Source organism: Channa argus, chromosome 12 (assembly GCF_033026475.1).
Source record: "Channa argus isolate prfri chromosome 12, Channa argus male v1.0, whole genome shotgun sequence".
NCBI classification, from domain to species: domain Eukaryota; kingdom Metazoa; phylum Chordata; class Actinopteri; order Anabantiformes; family Channidae; genus Channa; species Channa argus.
The window spans coordinates 14311970-14336965 of record NC_090208.1 but is presented as its reverse complement, the minus strand read 5'-3'; the positions used below and the strand labels follow the sequence as shown (position 1 = coordinate 14336965).

Here is a 24996-nt window from a genome sequence, read left to right as displayed (position 1 = left end):
TAATGTAATTGTATAATTTCTATCCACCAGCTGTGTTATAAACATTGCTGTGGTACTTTAGTATTAACTCTGAACTTTTTCATTAATGTCGGTCAGCTAATTGTTTCACACTTGTCTGCTGATTGAGGTTTTGTTCTTGTGTGCTAAACTTGGCAACTTCATCATGGCCTCTAAAGCCCATTGAGACATTGTATGTGGTATTGGGCTGTACAGCAGGAGCTCCATCAGGCTAAACTGGGCTGAAATGATCAGATCGGAGGTAAAAAAAAAAAAAAGAAGCGGCACAGCCTCCTCTTTTGTGCTGCCAGTTTGATGCTTGCTGTTGTGTTGTACATGCCGCACTGATTTCATTCATTCCGTTCAGTCTCACCGCCCTCTGTCCCTGCTGCAATTTCACCATCTTAACCCCGACTGACCCCAAGCAATACCACACATCACACTGAGAGAGAGTAGACAGACATAAAGTTAGGTGCACACACACACACATACCCTTTGTTCTTTTTCCCTCTGATTCACCTTTTTTCCTTTCCTCTGCTTATAAACACCCACCCACACACGGCACATACAAACTCAACCTGAGGCATTTTCTCAGTCATGAGATTGAGAATTAGTCGGGGTTTTACTTTAACGCTGGGCGATATAGACGCTTTACACCCATCCACACACCCACACACACTGAAGAGACATACACGCATGCAACCATAGTGCGTGTCCTCCCCATCTGGCTGGTTAAATCTTTAATGGTGTATTCTAGTGGTCCACTTTCAGTGGTGAATGTGGGATTTTAGCCGTTGTGGGCTGATGAGCCCACAAGGGCTTCACAAAATTAAGTCCCTTTCAGATATGTCAGAGCCAGCTGCTGCTGTCCCTGTAGCCTGGCTACCCAACATCGCCACACAGGGCGGCCCATCCCATCTCCAGTAGTGGGGACCCCCGAGCTGCAGTGGCAGCAACGAGGCCTTTGATCAGGGACTTGGATCCTCTTTTATGACAGTTCTGGGTTGTCTGGGCCCTCTCCTGAGTAGTGTGGTTTATTTTTACAAGATTACAAGAGTAGATATACATGTGAGGACCGAGAAAACAGAATTTAGGGTCTTTTTACTTCTGCCGCATCTTATAATAACTTTCAATCCATACTTGCCAGTGTGCGTGTGTGTGTTCTGATTCTCTTTTAAATTACTTTGTTGACATGTAACTAATAGCGTTGTCTACAACCTACTATCGCAACCTTCACCTACTCATGTGATGACTTCAAATGCTGCTGCAGTGTCACACAAGCTAAACACATAGGCGTACGCACAACTACAGGACCGTAGGAGGAGATGTCAAAGAGAAGATGCTCTGAGGGTGTACAGCCCACAATCACTGTCATAGAGCATAATGCATGGAACAGGAAAGGGGTGAGTAGAAGTTAAAGCAAAATTATCTCTGCACTGATTATTGGTGTCAGAGCAAATAGAGGGGGTGTGATGTGTTCTTACCTTTGAGAAAAAGCGATGAGGAATAGGAAAGCAAAGGGCAGGATGGGAGTGCTTGGTGGGAATAATGAGTTCTTCAGGAACACTACACAGGAAAACGGGAACTATGGACATGCATAGTGTAGGTGTGTTCCATGATGCCTCAGAGGATCTGTGCAACAACTGTAAATCGCTTAATAATGATTCAGGGCTGTGAAATCCCTCCTGTTCTTTTGTATAAAAATACATTTGATATCAAGTCTAATCCATATTTCTATTATGCATTTCTGTTTTATAGCTCCCATGTAAAGACTCTTCATTTCAACCTCGTTATTGGAAATTTCGGATTTAGAAAATGTTATAGTCTGGTACATAACAAGACATGGAAAAATGGCCCTCGAGGGAAATTAAAACCATAAAACTATCATCTAGGAGGCATGTATGACCACTAAGATTGAAAGTGGTGAGAGTCAGCCGTTATATAACCAGCTTTACTACCGGACATTTCTTTCATGAGTAAGAAGCAATAGCAGCAAGTGTCTTTCAACCACCATGACTGACTACAGGACAGGTGGTACTGCAGGATTGTTTTACACACACACACCCTCGTATAAAAATGCACACACAGCACAACACACCTGGGTGAAGGGGGCTTTTCTCTAACCTGTCGATGCAATAAAGGCGGTTTCCATGGCAATTGCAGAGGTTGGCATGGTGATGGTGTCATTGACCTGGAGATTAAGCATGACAATGAGCCATGACTGTTTTTTCTTTTTCTCTTTCCTCTGCTCTCTTCTGCTCTCGAACAGTCTCAAATTCCACCAAAAAAACAAAACTTGATAAACACCTCAAGGATGTGTTTCAGCACACAGCATACAGCCGCTCCTCCCGTTTTTTCCCCTCGTTGGCCATATAGCAGGTTTATTGGATGTAAGAGGATAATTGAGGATACTGTAGCCCTTTTTTTCTCTCAGCTACTCCTCCATTCAATTAACATGATGTAACTGCTATGTGATAGCCTTGACTGACTGGTTCACCCCTAGTCTCCAGTGAAACTTAATATGCATGCCTACCTACCTAATAACTGGCGTTTACGATTCGGCAAACAAGGAAACTTGTAAGAACTGAACAAAAGAGTTACAGTACATGCGTGATGTTGGAAAATGTACCTGCCTGTGTGCTCGCGTGTGCAAAGATCGCTCTTTTTGATGCATAACGGCTAGTGTGAAGGTTGTGAGCAGCAGGGTTTACAGTAGTGTCATCATGCCTATAAGTCTGGTTTCTTATAAACATGCCCTTTTATACAAAGGCTCAGTTTAATGTTTCTCTATGGTATTCTTTATTGTCATTAAATGAAAGGACCAAAACCAACACAGTGTCAGTCCACATACTGAACCTTGAAATATCAATTAGTCCTAAACCTTTTTTTTTCCAATGAACTGTGGTCTCAGTAACGATCTATAGCAGCTGGGCAGTAAAACACAATAGTTTTGGGACAATATAGATATACAAAGTGCAATGCTATATCGGGTTTTATTGTATTAATGATACTCAATACATTGTCAGTTTGCATAATAACAAAAGGCAATTCCCAGTTTTTAATTATGTCAAATCATGTTAGTAGAACGTTGTAAATATCACTGAATTCTGGTAACTTTTAGAGCTTATTTTTTATTAAGAGTATGTAGTGTGGAATTGGCTCATAGCTGTGCTCTGAGTAATATTTTTCCTTTGAGGGCCACTTTTCATCTGCATCGCAAAAGCTTATGTGGCAAATATCAGAACAATACACTGTGCCTTTCAATGACAGATTGTATGCGTGACTGATTTGTTGCTTCATTTTGCAGCTGTGTACAATATCTTAGCCACCTCTTCTGAGTAGCTCATCAGATAAAGTGCACTTAGCCAGAGCATAAAACTCCTTCCACGGGTGAAAAACCAAAGGAAGGAGGAGAGGGAGGAAGGCTAAAAGTGGAACTGCATTTTGCCCCCATCTGATGCACTCCAGCCTCCTGTGCTTTTTGGTAGAGTGTACTAAAAAGTGTTGCAACTCTTCAGTACCTTTTCAATAGAGAGTCACACACATTCTGTACACGGACATGCTCACACAGAGCATTGAAGTTCTCGCTTGTCAGCTATAGCGCTGTAATCCACTTTAAACAGCCTCAATCCAGGACCGGTCTTTGGCTAAAACAGAGGTGTTACAACAAGGCGGCACTGTGTTTAGATGTTTTTTCTTACAGTTTGGGGTTTGGCAAGTCAAGTGGGTGACAGGAGATGAGACACAAGGGTGAAGTGGTGTGAGGGAATATTTGTGTGTGCTCATGTGCACTTTAACACCAGTTGGTTTTATACTAATCTCTAGTCCCCCCCCCCCACACACACACACACAGTCAGTCACCCATTCCATTCATTGTACTACATCACCGCAAGACAAGCTGACAGAGACTTTGTCAGCAACTTGGATAGTAACTGTTTTCCCAGCTTTCTCTCTCTCTCTCTCTGACACACACACTGTAAGTCTCAGGATTAGTGTACAGTGGTGCAGCCCAAAGCCTGCATCCTCTACTCACACAGCACTGCAGCACCATGACTCATAGAGGGGAACCAGCTGGATCAGGTGACCTGTAAGGTCGTAGAAGACCTCAGATGTCCAAACAGTGGTGTTGCTTGATTGTAGAAAGGAAGATTAAATTGTATCCAGGTTCAGACATCAGTGTTTAAGTCAAACTAGAAACTAAAGAACTCATGGAACATAGAATACAGTCTAATAAAGCCTCCAAAGTGAATAGCTTTCACTTTTTCACTAAAGCTGGTCACTCACAGCATTGTGCATCTGCTGATAAAGTTACTAGGTTTGGCCTACAACTTTACTGCCTACAGCTCTAACCCACACTAGCATTACTTCTTTCACACCGCATTATTACTGAGGGTTTCAGGTGACATAAACAGCCCAGTTCACAATAGCATATCCACTGTCTAACATGTCCTGGATGCTAAAGTAGCACAGTGCAATCCAACATTACCTCTTTATTTGTCTTAGGGAGGTTTTTATACGTCAGCGATCCGAGCCAGCGTTAACCTAGATAGCATTATGTTAGCGAACATCATTCTTAAACATTCTGAATCATAACTCTCAGCACTAACCTATGCTACATAATTAGCCAGAAACAACAAATAGACCCTAAATTGAAATATCCATCTGTCATGTGAAACATTGTGAGCTTGACTCAATTTCTAGACCTTTTCTGTCAGGCACAATGGAATATAGTGAGCAGCATGCTTTGCTTTTTTATTAAACTCTTTATTTTGAAAGCTCAGTGGTAGAGCAATGGGTTTGGATGCAGAAGGCCTCAGGTTTATATCCCACTCCACCGAACCTTGGTGCCTGTCCCGAGCCCAGATAAAAATGGGAGGGTTGCAGCAGGTAGTGCATCCATCGTAAAAACACTTACCAAACCAATGTGCGGAACATGTTGGGCTATGGCAACGCCTTAAGGGACAAGCCGTTGATCGAATTTTGAAAACAAGGGAGCAGAAATAATTACAAATAGGGAATTTGCTTCCTCTCTCTGTTGTATTATTTTCCCTTTTTAAATATGTTTGGCTCTTACATTAGCATTCTCTTCGCTTTATTGGACACAGGAGAGTCAATTTATTACCCTGTAACTTTTTATTCTAAATCTGTTTTTTATTACATGTACTGTAGTTTCATACTCAATTACTTTTTTTTATCTTTTCTAATGTTTTTGCCTTTTAACTCTTTGGGTTTTGGATACAAGTGTTTCACTGAGACAAAGTCACATAAATGCTTATATAATGCAAATGACAAGTTTGGATCCAAAATGAAATACCCAGCCTTGCAAGTGACACATCCTCCTCCAAAACAACTGATACTCTACTTGGTAACTCTTCTTCCACTTCCAATAGATGCTGTAAAAGGAACCTTCGGTACCAAATTAGTGAAGCATGGAGAGAAAACTGTGTGAATGTAAATTAATCTATCACAGGCATTTGTGGGTTTGGAGAGTGGGCTGTCCTACAGACCGTGCCACATGCCATCATCTGATTCGTCTTGTTCTCTGCATCTGTTCCCACTGCGAATGCCAAGGGAACAAGGAGTCCAACATGGAATGGTTTTGAAGCGTCATTGCCGCAAGCGTACCAGTGTTCCTGCACAAAGTCATTTGGCTTGTCCCTGGCTCACTCTCAGCTGGTCCTCTACCGGAAGATTTCCGCTCATTTCATTTTGCCATTTTGTGCTCATTGTCCTCCCTGACCATAAGCCGTGCCCTGATCGTTTCTGATGGCACCGAATCGGATGTCACTCAGAAGCATATGTGATGATACCAGAGGGAAAAAAATGGAGGCTCATCGGAGCTTACAGTAGATATGCTGTGTGGAGTGGGAGTTAATAGTGGGAAGAAAAGGCTGCTGTTTAATCTCAAGATGCCTAATTATGCAGCTACTATGTCGACTGTTCTGGCTTCTGACTAAAAAGAATGTGGAGATTGTTGATATTGGTCTCAGTGGCTATGGATGATGGTGGTGATGTTGAAGACGGCTGTGGTTGTGGCAATAATAACATTTTCTACTTAAATCATATTTCACAGTCTTACACAATATTCTCACATGCCTCCCTTTTATTAATGGGTTAACTTCTTTTCACATAAAACAGTCCCATCTGTTCTATATATAAAGCAAATCTGCTCATTTTCTTAATACGGCTGATTACTGAGCATTTAGGAAATGCAGCCAAGGCTGTGTATTTTACATCACAGTGTGCCATTCAAACATTTGCTGTGCTGCAGCAGAACAAATCTGCCTTTTCTTACTGAGAAGAATGAATCGCATGAGTGGGCATTGGTGCTGAATCCCTGTGCTTTTATGGTACCGGCCAAAATGTCTCCAGAGCAGGGGCTAGGTATGGAAAAGCTCAGGTTTTAATTCCGTTATTTCCTTTCATTTGCACCTAACACACAAGGACAACCTTAAATGTATTTAGATGCTTAAAGTGTATTTTTTTTTCTAAAACTCGCCACATGAACACTAAACTATTATGCTACCAATATGCCTATATTCAAAGAAACTGAGGTTACAATACATAACACACATTCAGTTTTTTTCAAACACTATCACTTTTCACACTAAACAGATATTTTAGCCACTGTTGTTTGTTATTGTATTCTCCTGTCCACTAAATACCCTTCATGCATCGGGAGAGCATGCAAACTCCACCACCATGCCCTTTTATTATTATTAACACATAAACATTTACTGCAAACACACTGTATGTGGCTGTGGTGTAAAGTAATTTCCATCGATGATAGAGCTGTCGGTATGCACCACAGTGCCCACAGAGTGGGGACTGTGGAGGCAACTGCATCCCTGATGTCACTAACTGGCTGCTAGATTTCCCAGCTGCACCACAGTTGTGCCTGTGGCTGTGAAATTGCCTTCAGAGTCACGCTGAGTGTATCATTGACTCACCATTCACCCTGCGCCAGTGGCTCACAAAATAGAACCCTAAAATAGTTTGAAAAGACCGTGATACATATTTCCTGTCCCTTTTTTCTCACCTTCCCCGCCCTCTGTCTTTCTTTGCTTCCTTTTCCACAAGGGTCTGGTGGGAGAAAAGTACGGCAGCATCCGAGTGCCGGGGGAGGTGGAATCAGCAGAGTTTGAGATGATCTTGGATGCAGCTGTGGAGGCGGGGCTGGACACACACATCTTGGAAGAGTGGTACTGCAGGGATGAAAACTCTGTGCCACCCGCATACTACCTCAAACCCAAAGCCCAAATGCTTAAGAACTACCAGAACTCTGTAAGAACTCTGTAATATAATCATCTATATCAAACAACATTTAAAATTGCCAGTAGTGGCAGAGAAGAGATTTGTTGGTGGCTGTTAGGCTTCAGATGTCATAGGAGGCTTTAATAATGTTGAAATAGGATTCTGCATGTCTGTGAGCTCTGTTTATGAATTTAGTTCTCCATTGGGAACATTTTATATCCACAAACAAAACAGAACATTTAAACTCAGGCACTTCTCAAAACCTTTGTAAGTCCTTTTTCCATGAGAGGATAAAAAGTTTTTGGTGTATTTGCAAATTACCACATTAAAGTAATTTAAAGACATTTCTGTCAGAACAGTTAAGTTTGAATACAACTGTTTAGATTGAGTGCCACCTTCCTATCCTGTCCAGAACTTTATAAAGGCAGTAAAATATCTTAAAGTAAACTTTACATTTTTGCCACTGTGGCATTTTAAAAGATTTGAAAGTGCTAAAAAATTAAATCTAATGTTTGTCTAAAGTCGATCCAAACGTACGTACGTTCTACGTAAATCACTTCTGCTATAAAACACAGAAAAGTATTTCCCTTGTTATGGTATTTTTCAGTATTTCAGAAAACAACAATAACAGCATTTCCTTTGTGCATGATGAAAGTCCCTCATCTAAACTGTAAAGTCACAGTGTCCTCTGCCTGCCCCCTGTCCTGCTTAGATGGAGTCTAGCAGTGCAGCCAAGACCAAGAATGACAAGGCCTGGAGGAATGTGTCGGAGGAGATCAAGAGGATCTTTCGAACGGCGGTGCTGCAGCTTCAAGAGAAGGGGACGATGAAGAGCGCTGAGGCCAAGAAATTCCTTTGCTCTGGTTAGTTTCAGGTCATCTTTGTCTTTCTATTTCATCTTTTCTTGTCATATCATTTAAAGTCTCACTGTCTGATGGATAACACCCTCCCATCTGTCCCATCTCATTTCTTATTTTATTTTTTTTTAAATCTAATATTTCTTTTTATTTCAAACTCAGATACTAATATTTTATTTAAAAAACTTGTGGGCTCATATGTCAAGTGTATGTTATTTATTATTAATTTGTTTTTTTGAGCACTTTGTTGATTCACCCAGTCTTACTTAAGATCCTAGTAAAAGTAGCTGAAATAGATGAAAAGGCATTTACAGTGTTCTTTTTATTAGGAAATTCATATAAACTGTACAATTTGATTTGCACTATGTGTTATTTCATCTGTATAACTACTCTAAACTGTTAAAAACTGACTGGCAGAATCAGGAAATCTAGCCCAAAGTACAGCAAGCCATCAGTAACATTTGGAAAATAGAACTTTTTTTCTTTGTTTTTGAAGATGTGACATAAATCATCATGAAAAAAAATCACGAACCATGTATTTTGAATGAATGAGGCTGTTGTTTGGATTGGCGTCTATTTATGAAATTGATAACACGAGATGAGATTCAATCAGTGTGTGTCAGACACAGCTCGGCAGATGACAGTGATTGATCGATCACACAGTATGTTCAGCTCACAGTAATGAATCAATCCTGCACAACTTGGCGCTAAAACAAAAAAAACCCTAAAGCTTTTTCTGAAGAGATCTGTCAAATGAATACTATTTTTAATGCTATTACACAACATTTGACCCTGTAATTTTTTCCTTATCAGTTATTGTCTAAAAACATCAGCAGGGTTCATCGAGTTACTACTGATTTGTTTTGACACTGACTAATCTTTAAAGACATCTTTTATTTCCTCAGGCTGTCACTTTGGGAGATGATCTGACCAACATGCCTTTGGGATCTGATGACAAGTCTTTGTTCTATTGACCTGTGTCTAGCTTTATTTTAGAGTCTCAGCACAGCCCGTATCTTTTCTCATAGATGAAATTAATACCACTAAGCTTGTTATTTAACTTCCCTTCAAGTTTTATGATTTCATATTAAGGAGGAAGCACCTCTTTTTTGTGTCAGGAAACTGCAATTTTGGTGCTGCTTAATGAGCGCACTGGGCTTTAAGCAGGGCTTGATTGTACTGTAAGGAGGAAGTTGCACAGTCTCCTTGAACTTTCCCTTCCCACTGTTTCTCTCTCCTTTCCTAATTATCAGGCTACAGCGTGAGCTGAAGGAGATGCTGGCAGATTTTCAGTCAGCCAGCTCCTTGTGGGGGAGCCTATGATACAGTTCAGCAGTGCTGACTTATGTGATTTTATCAACTTTGTCTTCTTGAATAAAGCTCAGAAGAAATCTGTCTAATCAGAGAGTGAAGGCTTCTAAAATCTGTTAAGATTTACTCCTGAAAGAAATCTAAATCGTACATCTGTTAGATGGTTATCACTGCAAGGTGCACATTAAAGTCCCGTGGTGGCTTTTATGAGGCTCTCAAAATGAGACAACAGAATTTGGCCATTTTAGAAACAGTCACACTGAACAATAATAACTTTGTGTTTTCCTTTCATTGCAGCTTTGGAGGACGAATTAGACTTTGCCCTTGGGAAACAAACTCCAGCCTTTCTCAGGAAATGTGTCTGCTACATTCGCAAGATCTCCAATTTCGACCGGTTCGCCAAGCTTCCTGAGATGGGCCGATACATGGACATCGTGGTCAGCAGCGATCGGGTCATGCGTAACCAGGAAGCCTACGAACGCCTTCTGAAGGTACGAGATGAATTCATCCCAACAGTCGTTGCTGCCTCCAACCTCCGTGTCTATTCTTCTGTCACCCACTGTGACATGAAGCTGGGCTACTCCCAAGAAGTGGAGAGCCACTATGTGGAAGGCCTGTGTAAACAGTTCTACGAGGACATGGTGGATATCATCCAAGCCACAGTCCAGCAGAACTTTGACACAGAGACTGACTCACTATATGACGAGATCCTGCAGCACCTCTCCCTCTGTAAAAACTACGCAGCCCTGTACAAATACAAGACTGAGTCGTTGGATTATGTGCAAGAGTATCTTCTGCCGTCCAAGGGGAGCAGAATGAGCCCTCTAGTGGTGTACGGGGGTCCATGCACTGGGAAGACCCTGCTGCTGTCTGAGGCAGCCAAACAGGTGAGACATAACAGACAGTGAGAACTAAATAATGGTGTTTTTTTTTTATATGACCCCTGCCCCTCTTCAGCTGTCTGTTTACGCTTGCACTCGTCTGTGTGTCTGATCTAAGCATGTGTCCGTCTTTGTACAACAGAGCATGAGGAGGCGTGCGACTGTTTATCTCATCCCATGAAACGCTTGCTTGCCCATCTGTGTGTTGCCCAAAAGACAGCCCTTTGCTGTGCATGGGCCTCTATTATCTTGTGAAGCCAAGCGAGTGTGTGTCTGTCCACATCTGCATATAACTTTTTATTGCACAGTGCCATATTATTAAGGAGATTTGAAATGTTACAAGGAACAATGACACCAACAAAACAGGCAACAAAGAAGATGATAACAATGATTAAATCCCAAACCTTTGAAAATAGAAGATAAATGAACGTCAGCTGCACCCGCACAACACCAGAACAGAGTTTAATGAGTATAGCTCATTCATAGCCCATTCTTTGTCAAAGCACTCTGATATAGTACCGCACATAGGATGTATAATTTATATTGGTAGCACCATGTTTTTAGATTGCATGATGGGATTGTACCTGCTTTCTCTTTTTTTGGGGCAAAAAAATTTCATATTTTCAGTACCTGGCGGGGATTTCAAAAGCCTCCGTGTAACATGCCGTCACACATGAGTGTCACACTGTGTTTTTGTAGCATGCTGTCAAACATGTGTCACACTGTGTTTTTGATAGAAAACATGTTTTTTATAAGCAAAAGGTAATCTTCAAATACAGGCAGTTAAACGTCTAAATCAACTGTATACATTCAAAATTGACCAGTAATTGTCACAATTTCAAAGTGTCATTATGACTAAAATGCTATTCATTAGAATTATTATCATACATACATATGACTTATCAAATAATCTTATAGTATTATAGTATTTTATCAAATGAGATAGAATGACTGACAGATTAAGGACACAACTGTGATGTGAGGGGGCTGTTGTATTTGTTTTGTATGTGCCCATCTCACCATTAATGAAAAAGTGGAAACTACCTTGCTTCTTACAATCATATTGTGTTGTATTCAGCCAAGTTAAAACAAAAAAGTATAGTTTGAAATTTTGTGTGCCCCTAGTGTCTCTAGGAGAGGGGGTGTAATTAGATTTAGACTGAAGTAAAAGAGGAGAGCAGTGTTCTGGGGCCACTGCGCTTAAGTCCACAGGGTGTCATTCACACCTGGCCAGTTTGGTTTGATTCATCGGAACACTCGAGAGTTTCTGCTTTTACTTTTGAGCTCAGCCCACACTGGATGAATTAGAAAATACAGGTCCTGTGCCGTCCCCTTTGTAGCCTCAGAAAAAATGGATGAATTCATATTTATTAATCTTCTGATTATAGCAGCCATCTCCCTCATTATTTAGTACCACAGGATGTGAAAGTATAACGTATAAAGAATACGTTAATCAAATTGCAAAGTGTCTTAGGTTTGCAAAGACTATATTTCTATAATTTGTGCACATAGTGATCCCTCCTCAGGCTTCTTCTATTCAGGCAGTTATTTCTAACTGATTGGTTGCATAGATTTGTGATATTTGGCTTTTTAAATAAATTTTGACTTTGCTTAACTTGAAACCCAGGTGACTAAGGTCAATGGCCAAATCAGCAGGTTGCAACTGTACGTGATGAAATAATAAACAAAAATGAGCTGTTTTAAAAAGGCAATTCAAGACATTTTCCGCTGGTCTGTGTCCTTGATTGGTTTGCAAGATATACTGTGCAAAAACATAGTCATGAGTGAGCTTTAGTTTTTGATTGCATGTTTGTCAAATCACAAGCACTTGTGGAACTTGTGGGGTTAGACAAATATAGGAACAGGGTAGAAAACAAACTGAATGTATATTGTGTGTTTGAGTCAGTCTACTGAGAAAAAAGGGAACCTAAAGGAATCAAATGCAGTGAGCTCCAAACCTTGGATCCAAATGTGTATATACGGTCACTCTCACAGATGTGTACATATACACTAATGCATTTAGCAAAGTGGCAAAAAGTATTACGTGAAATGCAGTTAGGTAGATATTTTATGTGGAGCTGTAATTTTCTCATCTCAAACTAACAGCCTTAGGGCTCAATGGAGCTTTTTGAAGAAAATGTGTGAGCTTGTTTCCTACGGTTTGGCAAATCACCACATCACAGCTGCAGAATAAGAGTAATATGCATCAGATGATAAATTACACTAGTTGCTAAATAAACTATTACGGCATAATGTATGTAATGGCTTCCTAATAGTTCAATAGCTGCTTTGGCACAATTAGAGAATATTGCCAATTCAAGAATGAGTCTTAAGAGACTCCACTGAATTCCAGGTGCACGATAATGGCATTTACTGTACGTAAGTCAGGTTAATTAAAGTTGTGTAGACTTTCATTTATGGCTAATGGTAATAGTGGGAATTAGGCTGTTTCATTGGCATACAGGTTTACAAAGCCTGTGTTGGGAGGAAACACTGTGGAGCCACTAAATGTCTATGTGTAATCTTTCCCTTCTCTTCTTTGAGAATATATTTGTATTCACTGTAGTCATTGTTGTTCTTGAAATTTTAATGTGGTTTTCCACCAACAATTTAGCTTTATTGATTGAGGAATCTATTACTGTATTTCAATTTTGGAAAGGTGTAATATAAATCTTCAGAAACAAACTCAACACACACAAACCTAAAAGATATCTAAGATAGTGAATAGTCTACTAAGGGATTTTGTGTTTTTCTCTCTTTCTCCCCCACCCTCATACATTAATAAACAGCTAAATGTGGAGCATCGCTGTTGACCTAAAAGTGTCAAATAACACCTTTATGTGTCCCAAAACCTCAGCTGGCCTATTCAGGGAATTCATGAATAAAATTAGAATATCAATGAGGCCTAAATTAGACCAGTGTTCATTCATAGTTCTTGTGATGAAAAAATACTCACATATGAATCAAAACATAGGTGTGATGTATGATCCGAGAATGGTTGAAGGTGTTGAAACTAAACATTTCTGAGATGTGTCAATTTTTTTGTTTAATCACATTTGCTATTAAAATATGGATAATTACAGAACCCATTTAAAAAATATGTGTTCTGTGTTTATTCTGACAACCATCTCTCAATGCTGTTTTCCAGGCATACGCATGGCTACAGAAACAGATGGGACCTGAAACTGACCCAGTGGTCATCGTTCGTTTTATTGGCTCCACCCAACTCTCAATGGATCTACGCACCCTCCTCCAGAGCATCTGTGAACAGATTGCAACAAACTACCGCTGCCTGATTCACTTTTTGCCTAACAAGATCCAGGAAATGAGGGAGCTTCTGATCAACCTGTTGGGGGAATCGTCCTTTCACAGGCCATTGGTCATTGTCCTGGATTCCCTGGAGCAGCTATCAGATGCTGATGAAGCTCGCAAGCTGTGGTGGCTCCCCATAAACCTGCCTCGGACAGTCCGCATTGTAGTCTCAACATTGCCCAATAAACATGGCATCCTACAGAAGCTCCGGACTCTCATCCATGATGAGGGCTATTATGTGGAATTAATCCAGAGAGATCGCAAGGTCTGCAGCCAAACATTAAAACAACAGTTGCTGGGGGTGAAGAGGAAAGTCACCTCAGGCCAGCAGATATATGTCAATGAAGCACTTGCCAAGTGTACACTACCTATGTTTGTCAACCTCATCTACAGAGAAGTAGTTCACTGGAGGTCCCACAAAGATGTGGACGACAAGTCCCTGTGCTCAACAGTGCATGAAAGCATAGAACATCTCTTCTACTCGGTGGAGAATAAGTTGGGCCAACGATTTGTCTTCAGAGCATTAGGGTACATTACCATGGCCAAAGCTGGACTGACTGAGGTCGAGCTGGAAGATATTTTGTCCCTTGATAACATAGTTCTTGGTGATGTTATTGTGGCAACGTACCTCAAAAATCCCTTGAGGATCTCTTATGATTTGGTTGCAAGACTCAAAGAGGAGCTGGAGGGATATTTGGTGGAGCGTCAAGTACGCAACGTTACCCTGATGGTTTGGGCTAATAGGCACCTTCATCTCATTGCCCAGAAACTTTATCTTAGCAATGAGGAGGATGTGCATCAAATGCACAGCCTGCTTGCTGAGTACTTCCTAGGGGCATGGTCAGGAGGAAGAAAGAAGATTTTTACTTATGACAACAACCATTTCACTTCCCTCAACATATCTCATCACAAAAACCCTCACCATCAACAATCCCATGAAAAAACATGTTCTGACAAGTACTCCTACGACAGGCAGACTCCCGAGCAGCCCTGGGTGTTCCAGTGTAACCTTTTGGAGCCTGATATTTTCTTTGTGAACCACAGAAAGATGATCGAATTGGTGTACCACCTTACCAGGAGTGGGCGCACTGATGACCTCATGTTTGGTGTCATAATGAACTTCAGTTGGCTCTACACAATGATCAAGATTGGCCAGTTTGAAAAAGCTTTAACGGACATTGACCTAGCTTACAGCTACACTCGAGAAAAAGAACTGAAATTCCTTTCAACTACTCTGCGTTGCATCAAGGTAAAAGTGCTGAAGAATCCAGCATCACTGTCTGCAGAACTGCAACAAAGACTTCTACCAGTTGTCACCTCCCTCCCCAAGCTCAGACATCTCCTCTTGGAATGTGACAAAGATGGCCCTAAGTACTGCTCCATTGTGCCTCTCCACTCCTCTATGGACGTCACTTACAGTCCAGAGAGGCTTCCTTTGTGCTCTAGCTACATGCAGATTGTGGAGATCTTGCCCACTTTAGCTCCTAATATAGTCCTTGTAGGCTTGGAAGATGGGTCTGTCAGTACCTGGGATGTAGAGAGCAGACAACTTCTAAGACAGATCGACACAGCCAGATCGGTCGTGCTGGGAATCAGACTAACTACTGACGAGAAGTATCTGGTCGTAGCCACAACCAAAAACACCCTGCTCATCTATGATAATCACAAGTCCTGCCTTTTATCTGAGGTTGAAATCAAGGGGTCAAAGCATGGTGGCATTACTGGTGGGGTAGCCTTCATCAATGGTTTTACTTTGTCCACTCATCATGCTTTGGCTTGGCTTGAGGCTAGTAAAGATGTCAACGTCATTGACCTACTCTATGGTTGGCCTCTCTACCAGTTCCATTGCTGGTACGAAGTGACTTGTGTCCAGTGCTCTCCAGATGGAATGTATGCCTTCTGTGGCCAGTACCTCAACACTACGTCCATTTTTCACCTGGGAAATGGGGACAAGTTAGCCACTGTGACCTCCGAGTTTTCTGGGGGGTTTGTAAAGTCCATTCTAATTCTGGACACTCTAAACCAAATGGTGATGATTGACAATGAAGGCAGTTTGTCCGTGTGGAACACCAAAGAGATCACCAACCCGGGGCTAATGGAGGATTATGACTGTAGAGGAGATGAGAGTGAAGTGGTGGGCATTGAGTTATCTGAGGACCAGCGCTCCATTCTCATTTGCAAGGCCAGAAGTATCGAAGTTCTTGACACAAAAGTATGGAAAATGGTAGAGAAGTTTAAAGCCAAACGAACTGAACGATTTGTGGCTGCCGTCCTTTCCAAGAATGGACAAAGCATTGTGGCCTCCATGGAGAACACCTCCTCCATCTTTGTCTGGAGGAGGGACAGTGGACAGTGCATGGCTAGCCTAATTGAGATCTCAGGGGCTATTGTCAAACTCATTAAATCAGCGCACCACAACCTGCTGCTTTCTGTTGCAAGTAGTGGAGTATTGTCAGTTTGGGACATTGATATCATCACAGCTATGTCCAATATTGACAAGACAGGCAAGAAGATCCAGACTTTGCAGCTGTCTGGCAGAGAGGACTATGTATTTACAATGGATGGTTCAGAAGCTGTCCACAAGTGGAACTTTAGCACTGGCTTTATAGAAACAGTCTTCAAGCACGAGGGCATAGTGGAGAACTGTGTACTTACCTCCTCAGGGGATCTAATGGTGACTTCTGATGACAAGTCCAGTCAGTACATTTGGCAAACCACCACCGGAGAAAACATATTCCGCATCAACGGACAGAGAATATCACAACTGTTAATCACCCACAACGATCAGTTTGTGGTATCCCTCTGTGAGCAGAATGCCTCCAGAGTCTGGAGGCTCGCTACTGGTCACAAAGTGTGCAACATTTTAGTCACCCTCCAGAATGCACTGATCACCACAGCAAACACTTTTCTTGTGGGAACCTCGAAAAATAAGCTCCTCGCTGTTAGTCTGTGGTCAGGCAGCGTATCCAAGAAATTTGTGTGTGACGATGGTATTACCATCGTCAACTTCAAGCTCATTCCTGACTGCCCTGACTGCGCGGTGTTCATCACATCCACGGAGACCGTCTTCATCTGGAGTGTGGCAGATGAGTCGGTTTGCAGGCGAGTACAGTTGCCAGCTAACTTCCTCAAAAATTTAGAGGACTTCCAGATCTCACCCAATGGGAAACTAGGAATTGTCTCCAAAGGTGATGAGAATATTAATGTGCTGGACCTTCACAGTGGGAAGTTGAGGCTCGTCCATGCTGCTGGTATAATCTGGCGTCAGAAATTATCAAGAGATGGTCGTTACCTAGTGTACGTATGTTTCCAGAACTGTGACGAAGATGATGACGCCGGCGTTGTGTCCAATCTGATCGTGATGCGCCTTGCTGATGGTAAGAGCATCGGCACATGCTCTTTATACAAGACACCCACTTTCCTGTCCCTCTCCCAGCGAGCTCTAAACATCATCATCGGCTTTGAGGACGGGAGCATCGGCACTTACACAGTTGTGGACCGTGTGGATGCTGCTCTCAAGATAAAGATAGCTACGTCGAACAGCCGACAGATTGTCAACAATGCCTCACAGAAGGTGCGGCCTAAATGTGGTAATCATTCCTTTAAAAGCGTTGCCGACTGCATTTGGAGGGAGTCGACAGAGGTGTTTTCCAGGGACAGCCCCATAAACGTGTCGGACTCTGGTGAAGGTGAGTCGACCACGCCTACAAAAAAAGACTGAAATGACACAGTGATAAGAAATAAACACAGTGTATTAAAAAAAAAAAGCAGGTGGAGTTACAATGGGGGTGGAAATAGGTGAGTGAGTTTAGAATCTCTGGGTTTGCAGTTGATTCTTGTTTACAGCCACGTGATTCAGCTGCAGATGTCAGCCCTCTGGGTAGTTCATGGGCCGACCATTTTAACGCTGCACTCAAATTATGTATTACTTATTTCCAACGTATGACACAGTTTTTGTTTGTTTTCCACATGAAGACTGTTAATCACCATGTTTTTGAAAAGAAGACAAACGTGTATTCCGTGCAGTATTAGTTTGCCATTATGTGTCCTTTTGCATTTGAAGAACAAAGTTATTATTCAAATGTCTTAGTCAAACATTTTCAAAGCCATTTGTGTGATCTTAGCCACTTTCGTTCTACATTGTCTTCATTTACATTGTGCACATTAATGTTGTTCTTAAGAATATATATTTTGGTTTGTATTTACATCAGTCGGTACTGTATAAAAAAGAAAGAACTATGAACATATGTACATATCTCTTTTTGGCTGCTGCAATTTGTGCAACTCCTTAAAAATGTTAAGTTGTGCTTAATGCAATCAAAGTGAGTGCCTGGAACTTAAAAATGTTCTTTATGTGCAGATTACAAGATTTATGAAAATGCAGGGAATTTGTAAACATGGTATACACACAGTTACATAATACTTGCATTGACGTTAAATCTCAACCATCAGTGTATTGATATCCAGTCAACAACACAAAAGATCGATGGCATTGCTCTCTGTAATGATAGACGTAGGAATTGTTTGGGAGAGTTTACGTAAATTTGATGTGAATTTACCTGCAGTTCCATCAGTTTGTGTGCTGTTTGTCTTAAGGGAAAGACATCCATTGAGCATACAATGTAGCATAGCACCATACACGTTCACGCCTTAACCAGTGTACTTGCTTTAGGTTTCGTGGAGTTTGTTTAAATGTTCCAGTAGAAAAGGACAAAGTGATTAGGGCAATGTTCGATGAAACAGCTTGGCTATGTGAATATATTTAGAGATGTAGACTGTAGGTGAATGCACTTTGGGTGGTTTGTGAGAACTTATTAGATTAATTCATATGAAACATTGTATAACTTGTTAGAAGTAATCTAGAGTTGTCTTAAAGGTTTTGCCTACAAGAATACACAAGGCCATCCAGGTGCACACAGGCTAACGCAAAAATGCTGGTCTCAATGCCTGGTATCAGTGTACAATACCATCATCTTAACAAGTGACATCAAAGACAAGAAGTTTCAGTTTAAGTTAAAACCAACTTTGGTTCAAAAGTTATTTCATACTCAATTTTGTTTTCTACAAATAAATATGTTTTGCCCATACATTGTATTCACAAAATTGGTTCTTACATTTTGTTGCAGGTTCCAAATACTTTATTACTTTATAAATTACTTTTATATTGGCCCATAGATACCTGATTTTGGTAACAACATTCAAAAGATTGACTGCTTTCAGCTTGTCCCTTTAGGGGTCACCACAGGTGAACCTATTCTGCATGTGTTTTTTAAACCATATGCCCCTTCTGCCCTCCCATTTTTTGGGGTATGCATGGGACCAAGTTGGCCCCTTCTGCCACAACCCTCCCATTTTTGGGGTGTAGGCATGGCACAAAGGTGTTCCTTGGTGGCTGGGATTCAAAACCGCTGCTTGTCCCTTCAGGGGTCACCACAGCTGAACATATTCCGCATGTGTTTTTTACACCATATGCCCCTTCTGCCGCAACCCTCCCATTTTGGGGGGGTAGGCATGGCACCAAGGTGGTCCTTTGTGGCTGGAATTCAAACCTGCTACCCTCTGCATCCCAACCCACTGCTCTACCACCGAGCCCCATATGGGGTGGCACCCGGGGAGTGTCTCACTCAGGGACACACCTGGTGGGTAGACTGGGATTTGATCCCACAACTCCTGCATCCCATTCTGATGCTCTACCCATTGCGCTTGGTAACAGCATTACAGGATGAAAAAAAAACTCTGAAAGGATTATTAAAATGTATTTCAACCACAACTGTATTTTCCTTAAATGGGACTACCGTGGCTCTGTTGGTTGGACTGCCTCTGTACTTGCCATTTCCACTGTAGAGATATATTTAAAGCAGGGCTTAATGGAAAACTATAATTACTACAGTTATCCAATACACATGGTTTTTATAGCAATCATTTAAATATCCTACTATAGGAAAACACAGAAAATGGGCATCCCCAGTGACAAAACATTCATTTTGCTGCTTTATGTGAGACCCACATGCAGAGAAGCTTGCCAGCTGACCTGATCAGCCTACAACACATTCACTTTCTTTTAACTTTTAAACTTTGTTGCCTGGAGCTAACGTTAAATTTGTACTGTATGTTGTACTGTATGTACTGTATATTGGCATATGTTGTTTTAAGACCATGAAAAGCTGAGAGGTTTTAACCAGCCTCAGTTTTTTCTTCAGATTATTTTGGCGAGTTTACACTGCTCGGGTATCATCCATGGCCACATTTGTTCTTTCAGCTCTGGGATCAACAGGTCCCAGGTCAGTTTGACACAATGTCCATGAGTTCTTTTAATCATCAATTTGATTCACCCGCTTATCTGTTAAAAAAATACAGTCAAGCATTAAAGTGAAACAACTTCTCATCATAGTAGTCCACAGGGTAATGCACCACCGCGATGTTCTAATGGCTTTTCTTTGAAGACAGTATACCTGCAGTAAACGTCAGCCTCACACATGTAAACCAACCGTGCAGATGAATATGAAGGATGCTCAGTTTAGCTCAGACCTAGTGTGAAAGTGAAATAATTTATGTAAACATTAAGTTAATTTGAAAAGCATAATGCTTTCAAGCTCCTGCAGCTCTGTCCTTTATACTGTAGAGTATTTTGTTTTGTTAAAGCCCTTATCTGAATCTCTACAATGGAGGTGGCAAGTGCGACGTTAGCACAGCCCCTAGCCACATTTATGGAGAATACACTTTAACTGCAGTTATCCTTTAAGATATACATTGCTGGCAAGCTAAGAGGAATGTGTGTGTTTGTACCTTGCTGGTATTCTGATAGTATTTTTTAAAGCAAGTCAGAAATAACCCAAAACTTAAATTGTGTTCTGCAAGTTTGCGCTCTAAGACCAATCATCTTTAGGCAAGATTGAAACAAAAACCACAGATGAACACTTTGATATATACTTTTCAAGGGCTACTCCATCTTATTGTATGTTTTGAAATGTTGAGATTAGGGCCCTTGGATATTTCAAATCGGGTAGCAGCATCACGCTTTAAAATATATTATTTCCCTACATCTCAAGACTTTCTAAATAAAAGAGAAACATTCTATTCTGTAATTGCCAAAGTCCCAATTTTAGTTTTTGCTTGAGTTTGTTCTCTTATTTGATTTTGAGGCTTGTACTGTAATTATATTGTTACCAAATTGTTTCAGTGTTCTACTGTGATTATGTTTATGATAGAGAAGATGTGCTATCTTTGCTAAAAAGTTTAAAAAGATTCATCTTATAAAATATATGGGAATGCCAGTTTAAGAGTATATTTGAATGTGTCCTTATGAAAGCCAGTAAATGGTATTATTGTATGTTAAGTAACTTGAATGACTTTTAATAACGTACATGTTTGCAACACATAATTGACATACTGGTAATGAATGTTTCTATGGTATTCTTTGTATTGTCAGGATTGACTTACCTGTTTAGAGATTTATATTTTCATAAATGTTGTACTTACATTTTGTTACAGAGTTGTTTAACTGGAATTCAAACAGAAAATAAACTTATGTCTGAAGCAATATCAAACTGGTGTGCATGCGTTGTTTGTATGAAACCTTTTAGTGTAATAAAACAGTTCACTTTATGCCTCCACTCCACTGCCTCAGGCTTCCTCACTTTAATTAGGGGTTGCTACAAGACTCTGCTATCATGTTTCTGCATTTAGACATGAAAGTACTTTTATTTATAGCCTGAGATTTCAGAGACAGTTACTGAATATATATATATATATATATATATATATATATATATATATATATAGATACTTTGTATATGCATGGGCTGCAATTAACCTAGAGCTCAAGGACCTGTAGCAAGAAGTTAACTTGTAGAGCGTTTTGTGAGGGTTATTTTTTGTTTGTTTGTTTCCTGAGCCACTGACAGTGTCGACAGCCTCACACACAGGACAGAGCTGTAAAATGAGTTGATTTGATAGGCCAGTAATTGCTCTTCTGCGCTTGATGCCGAATGGCAGACAAGCGTGGTGAATATTTCTCCAACATTGGCTGACGTTGTCATCACAATTAAGCAATTAAGTATATGCAGTGCACCTGTACCGCGCCGTGTGTTAAACATATACACACACACACAAAACTGTAAAGTCAACACACCCAAGATCTGGCTGTGATTGGCCAATAAAATCCTGTTGCTTTGGGCTACCTTTTTAATTTCCCAGTGGTGTCACTCTAAGCCAATCTGTGTGTCTGTGTGTGTGTGTGTGTGTGTGTGTGTGCTCTGTCTCCACGGCAACATCAGGTCCACAGCAATAACGGCCTTGACCACGCCTCCTATTGTAATGATGGTGGTGAGCTCATGTCTGTTGGCTAGTGGGGCTCCCTCCAGTCCTTATGACAACAAGGGCTCGGCTATCACTAGCACATTCCACCTGCAGCAGGACACAGACATATAATTACCCCACTTGTTTGTTGAGCACGAGGTCTCTACAGGCCATACACTGTGTGTGTATGTGTGTATCCTACAGTAGGTACAGTACGACATTGTTCCTATTTACCCAGCCTTAAAATAGCCACATCATTGTCAGTGGCATTGACTGTTGCCCTCCTTTTGTCATCTATGCATTTTTTTCAGTCATGGGGAAGCCTTTCTACCCCTCCCCCTTTTATGCTCTCTGCCAGGCAAGCTAAACCAGCCACAACTAAAGACTTTACTTGCAGCTGAAATTGAAGCGGAAGGAAATCCCTGCACAATATCAGCTTGAAAAATACTCCAAATTCTCAGAGTAGTCAGTGTTTGACGAACTCAAAGCCTTTTGCCAAATACATGTTTGCACAGGGAAGTCACGCTAGTGCTGCTCAACAAGGCCTTTTTTACACTCTGTGAGATGAGTTTTATCAAGCTTATAATATTTAGAATACAACAGCTGAAGGCACATTTCAACGTAATTTCATTTACCATTTCCTCAATGTAACAACAAGGCCTGACCCAATTCCTTAAGCATGGTGCAAGTAGAGTCACTCACAGGCAAAGACTTTTGCCTTCATTTCTATTACAGGTGAACGGTAGGAAATGGGACATGTTAGAAGAGGAATGAATGTCCACTCTGTTCTGCTACAAACAGGGCGGAAATGAGACATCAATCAGTCAGTTAAATGACACTGTATAAACTGTTTGATCCAGGCATTACATTTATTATTTGCTATATTAATTATTAACAGCTAATGAAAAACACACTTTTATTTCGTCTTTCATCTTAGCAATGACAGTTTTAAAGGTAAACACCTGTTCAGCTATGACTCAGTACATACCAGAGTGCTTTTGGTTTTTTTCCCATTGACACATCACACCTGACCACCAACAATGTGAACGTTCAACAATGTTTCACAAGGGATCAAAGTTATTGTTCGGTATGAATAGCTACTATTCAAAAATGACACAAGGGACAAATGATAAGATTTATTCTGACGGCATGCACACCCAGGGTGAAGATTCAAATGATTTCCTCTGTAAGAAAAGGCCGGGTCAAAGGTCAACATCTGAATATTTTTATGTGTTTTTTTTAAAGTTGCAAATCTCCAAACTTAGCCGTAGCAAGTGCAGTGTTGCCACAGGGTCTATTTAGCAGCTGCTGGGAAGCTTTCAGGTCAGTACTGGAGCTTCAGCAGATGGAGAGCTGGGCAGAGGAGAGTGGACCGATTTCCAGTCTGCTGTATATGGTAGTTTTGAAAAGGTTGTTCAAAATTCGGCAAATCTTTGGTGAAAATGAGATGATGTTTTTGCGCGCAGCCACACTGTTAAAACTCCCTGTTCAGACATTATGATGATTATTGATCTTTACACAACAGATTGAGGTTATACAGTAGGTTATGATCACCTGCTGTAGGTTCAAACTTTACAGACAGTTTCTGCAAAATTTTCATTTAACGTGTTACATTTCACGTAAAAAGTGAATATTTTAATATAGTTTTATAGTCTTTTATTCCAACATTTGTGTTGAAGTTTCTGGACTGCAGTTGCAAAAGGAAAAACGTAAAACAAAAGAGGCAGTGGAGGAAAAACAGAGACGGGAGGAATTTATGCAGCATCACTGACCGTGTCTTTGAAAATATCCAAAAGGGCTCTATACTTCATCTGACGTGTCACATTGTTGTCATGTTTGTGTCTTTGCCAGAACGTTTGCCGCCACCCTGTCAGCTGCTGCCGCAGCAGAAAAAACACATCCAGTGTTTTTCAGTCATATTCTGAGTATTCTGAGCCTGAAACCCCTCGTACCTTCACACATCCATAGTCATGAGGTTATACATGAACACAACACATGCACACATTTAAACATCCAGCTATTGTAATGCTCATACTTGGCTGTCAGGGAAGTCATTCATCTTCTCTTGGAGCCTGTTTTTACAGATTGAATACATGTAAGTGCAAACATAAAAACAGTCGTTAAAGTAGCTCCATGTAACACCTTTTAACACACTCACTCACACTTCTTTATTAGAGTTTGTAATTTCTTTGTGAGACAGAGCCACAAAAACACATGGCACATGATTTCTGTTTGTGACCCTATCAAGGGTAAACTCAGTTACTGTAAACACTCAAACCAGTTTTTTCCATTGTCTGCCATCATCAGGGATGTTATTTGTCTATCAAGTTTTACAAAACAGACCCCCTCTCTGGACAAAACTATGATTTCATATTCTTCACAGGGTGGATAAACATGCATGGTTACAATACAGGCTGACTGACATAATAACATTTTCTTGATTAACCTGTTTTCTTGGACATGTTTTTATCTGTAACACCTAAAAAAGGAGAAGAATGTATTACGTCACATGACACTTTGGTGCAGGAAGGTGGACCGGTCATCCACCAATCCTGCATTTGTTGGTTTGATTCCCGGCTCCTCCGGTCACATGTCAAAGTGTCCTTGAGCAAGACACTGAACACCAACTTAGTTGCTCCTGGTGGGTGTTGGCCAGCTGCATAGCAGCTCCCTCATCTGTGTGTGTGTGTGTGTGTGAGAATGGGAAGTAGTAGAAAGCGCTATAAGTTCCAATAGGTTGAAAAGTGCAGTACATGCCATTTACTCATTGACCCTATTTTAATAATAACAATTTCTTGCACGTTTTTCAGTGTGAATGTTGCCGGAAACTCTAGTTTGTGTGCCGAAGCCAAATGTAGTGAAGTGGAAACTGCAGAAGTGTGAAGGGGTAATTTTACTCTATTTGCATCTGAGTCATATGATCAGCCATGGTAACTGTGAGGGGGGCAGGTCAATTTAAGGTGTGTCAAGCTGTATGCAGACTGCCAGGTCCCAGCAGGAAGTGTTGTATGACTTTTTCAACCTTTTCTGCCAGTGATCTCTGGGGGTTATGGCCACATTATGACCACAGCTCTATTCTCCTCAGA

The 24996-nt window shown here is 40.9% G+C and overlaps 1 protein-coding gene across 4 annotated transcripts in view; it reads left to right on the top strand.

Annotated features, from left to right (window-relative positions):
• Window positions 1-21169, top strand: part of LOC137137268 (NACHT and WD repeat domain-containing protein 2) — a 47323-nt gene extending 26154 nt beyond the window's left edge. For all 4 annotated transcript variants that reach the window (XM_067523323.1, XM_067523320.1, XM_067523321.1 and 1 more), the window contains exons 5-8: window positions 7078-7281; window positions 7964-8114; window positions 9717-10306; window positions 13449-21169. In XM_067523323.1, the coding sequence (XP_067379424.1) occupies window positions 7078-7281; window positions 7964-8114; window positions 9717-10306; window positions 13449-17333 (4830 nt within the window). In that variant the 3' untranslated portion in view covers window positions 17334-21169. The remainder of the gene's footprint in view (window positions 1-7077; window positions 7282-7963; window positions 8115-9716; window positions 10307-13448) is intronic.
• The last annotated feature ends 3827 nt before the right edge of the window (window positions 21170-24996 follow it).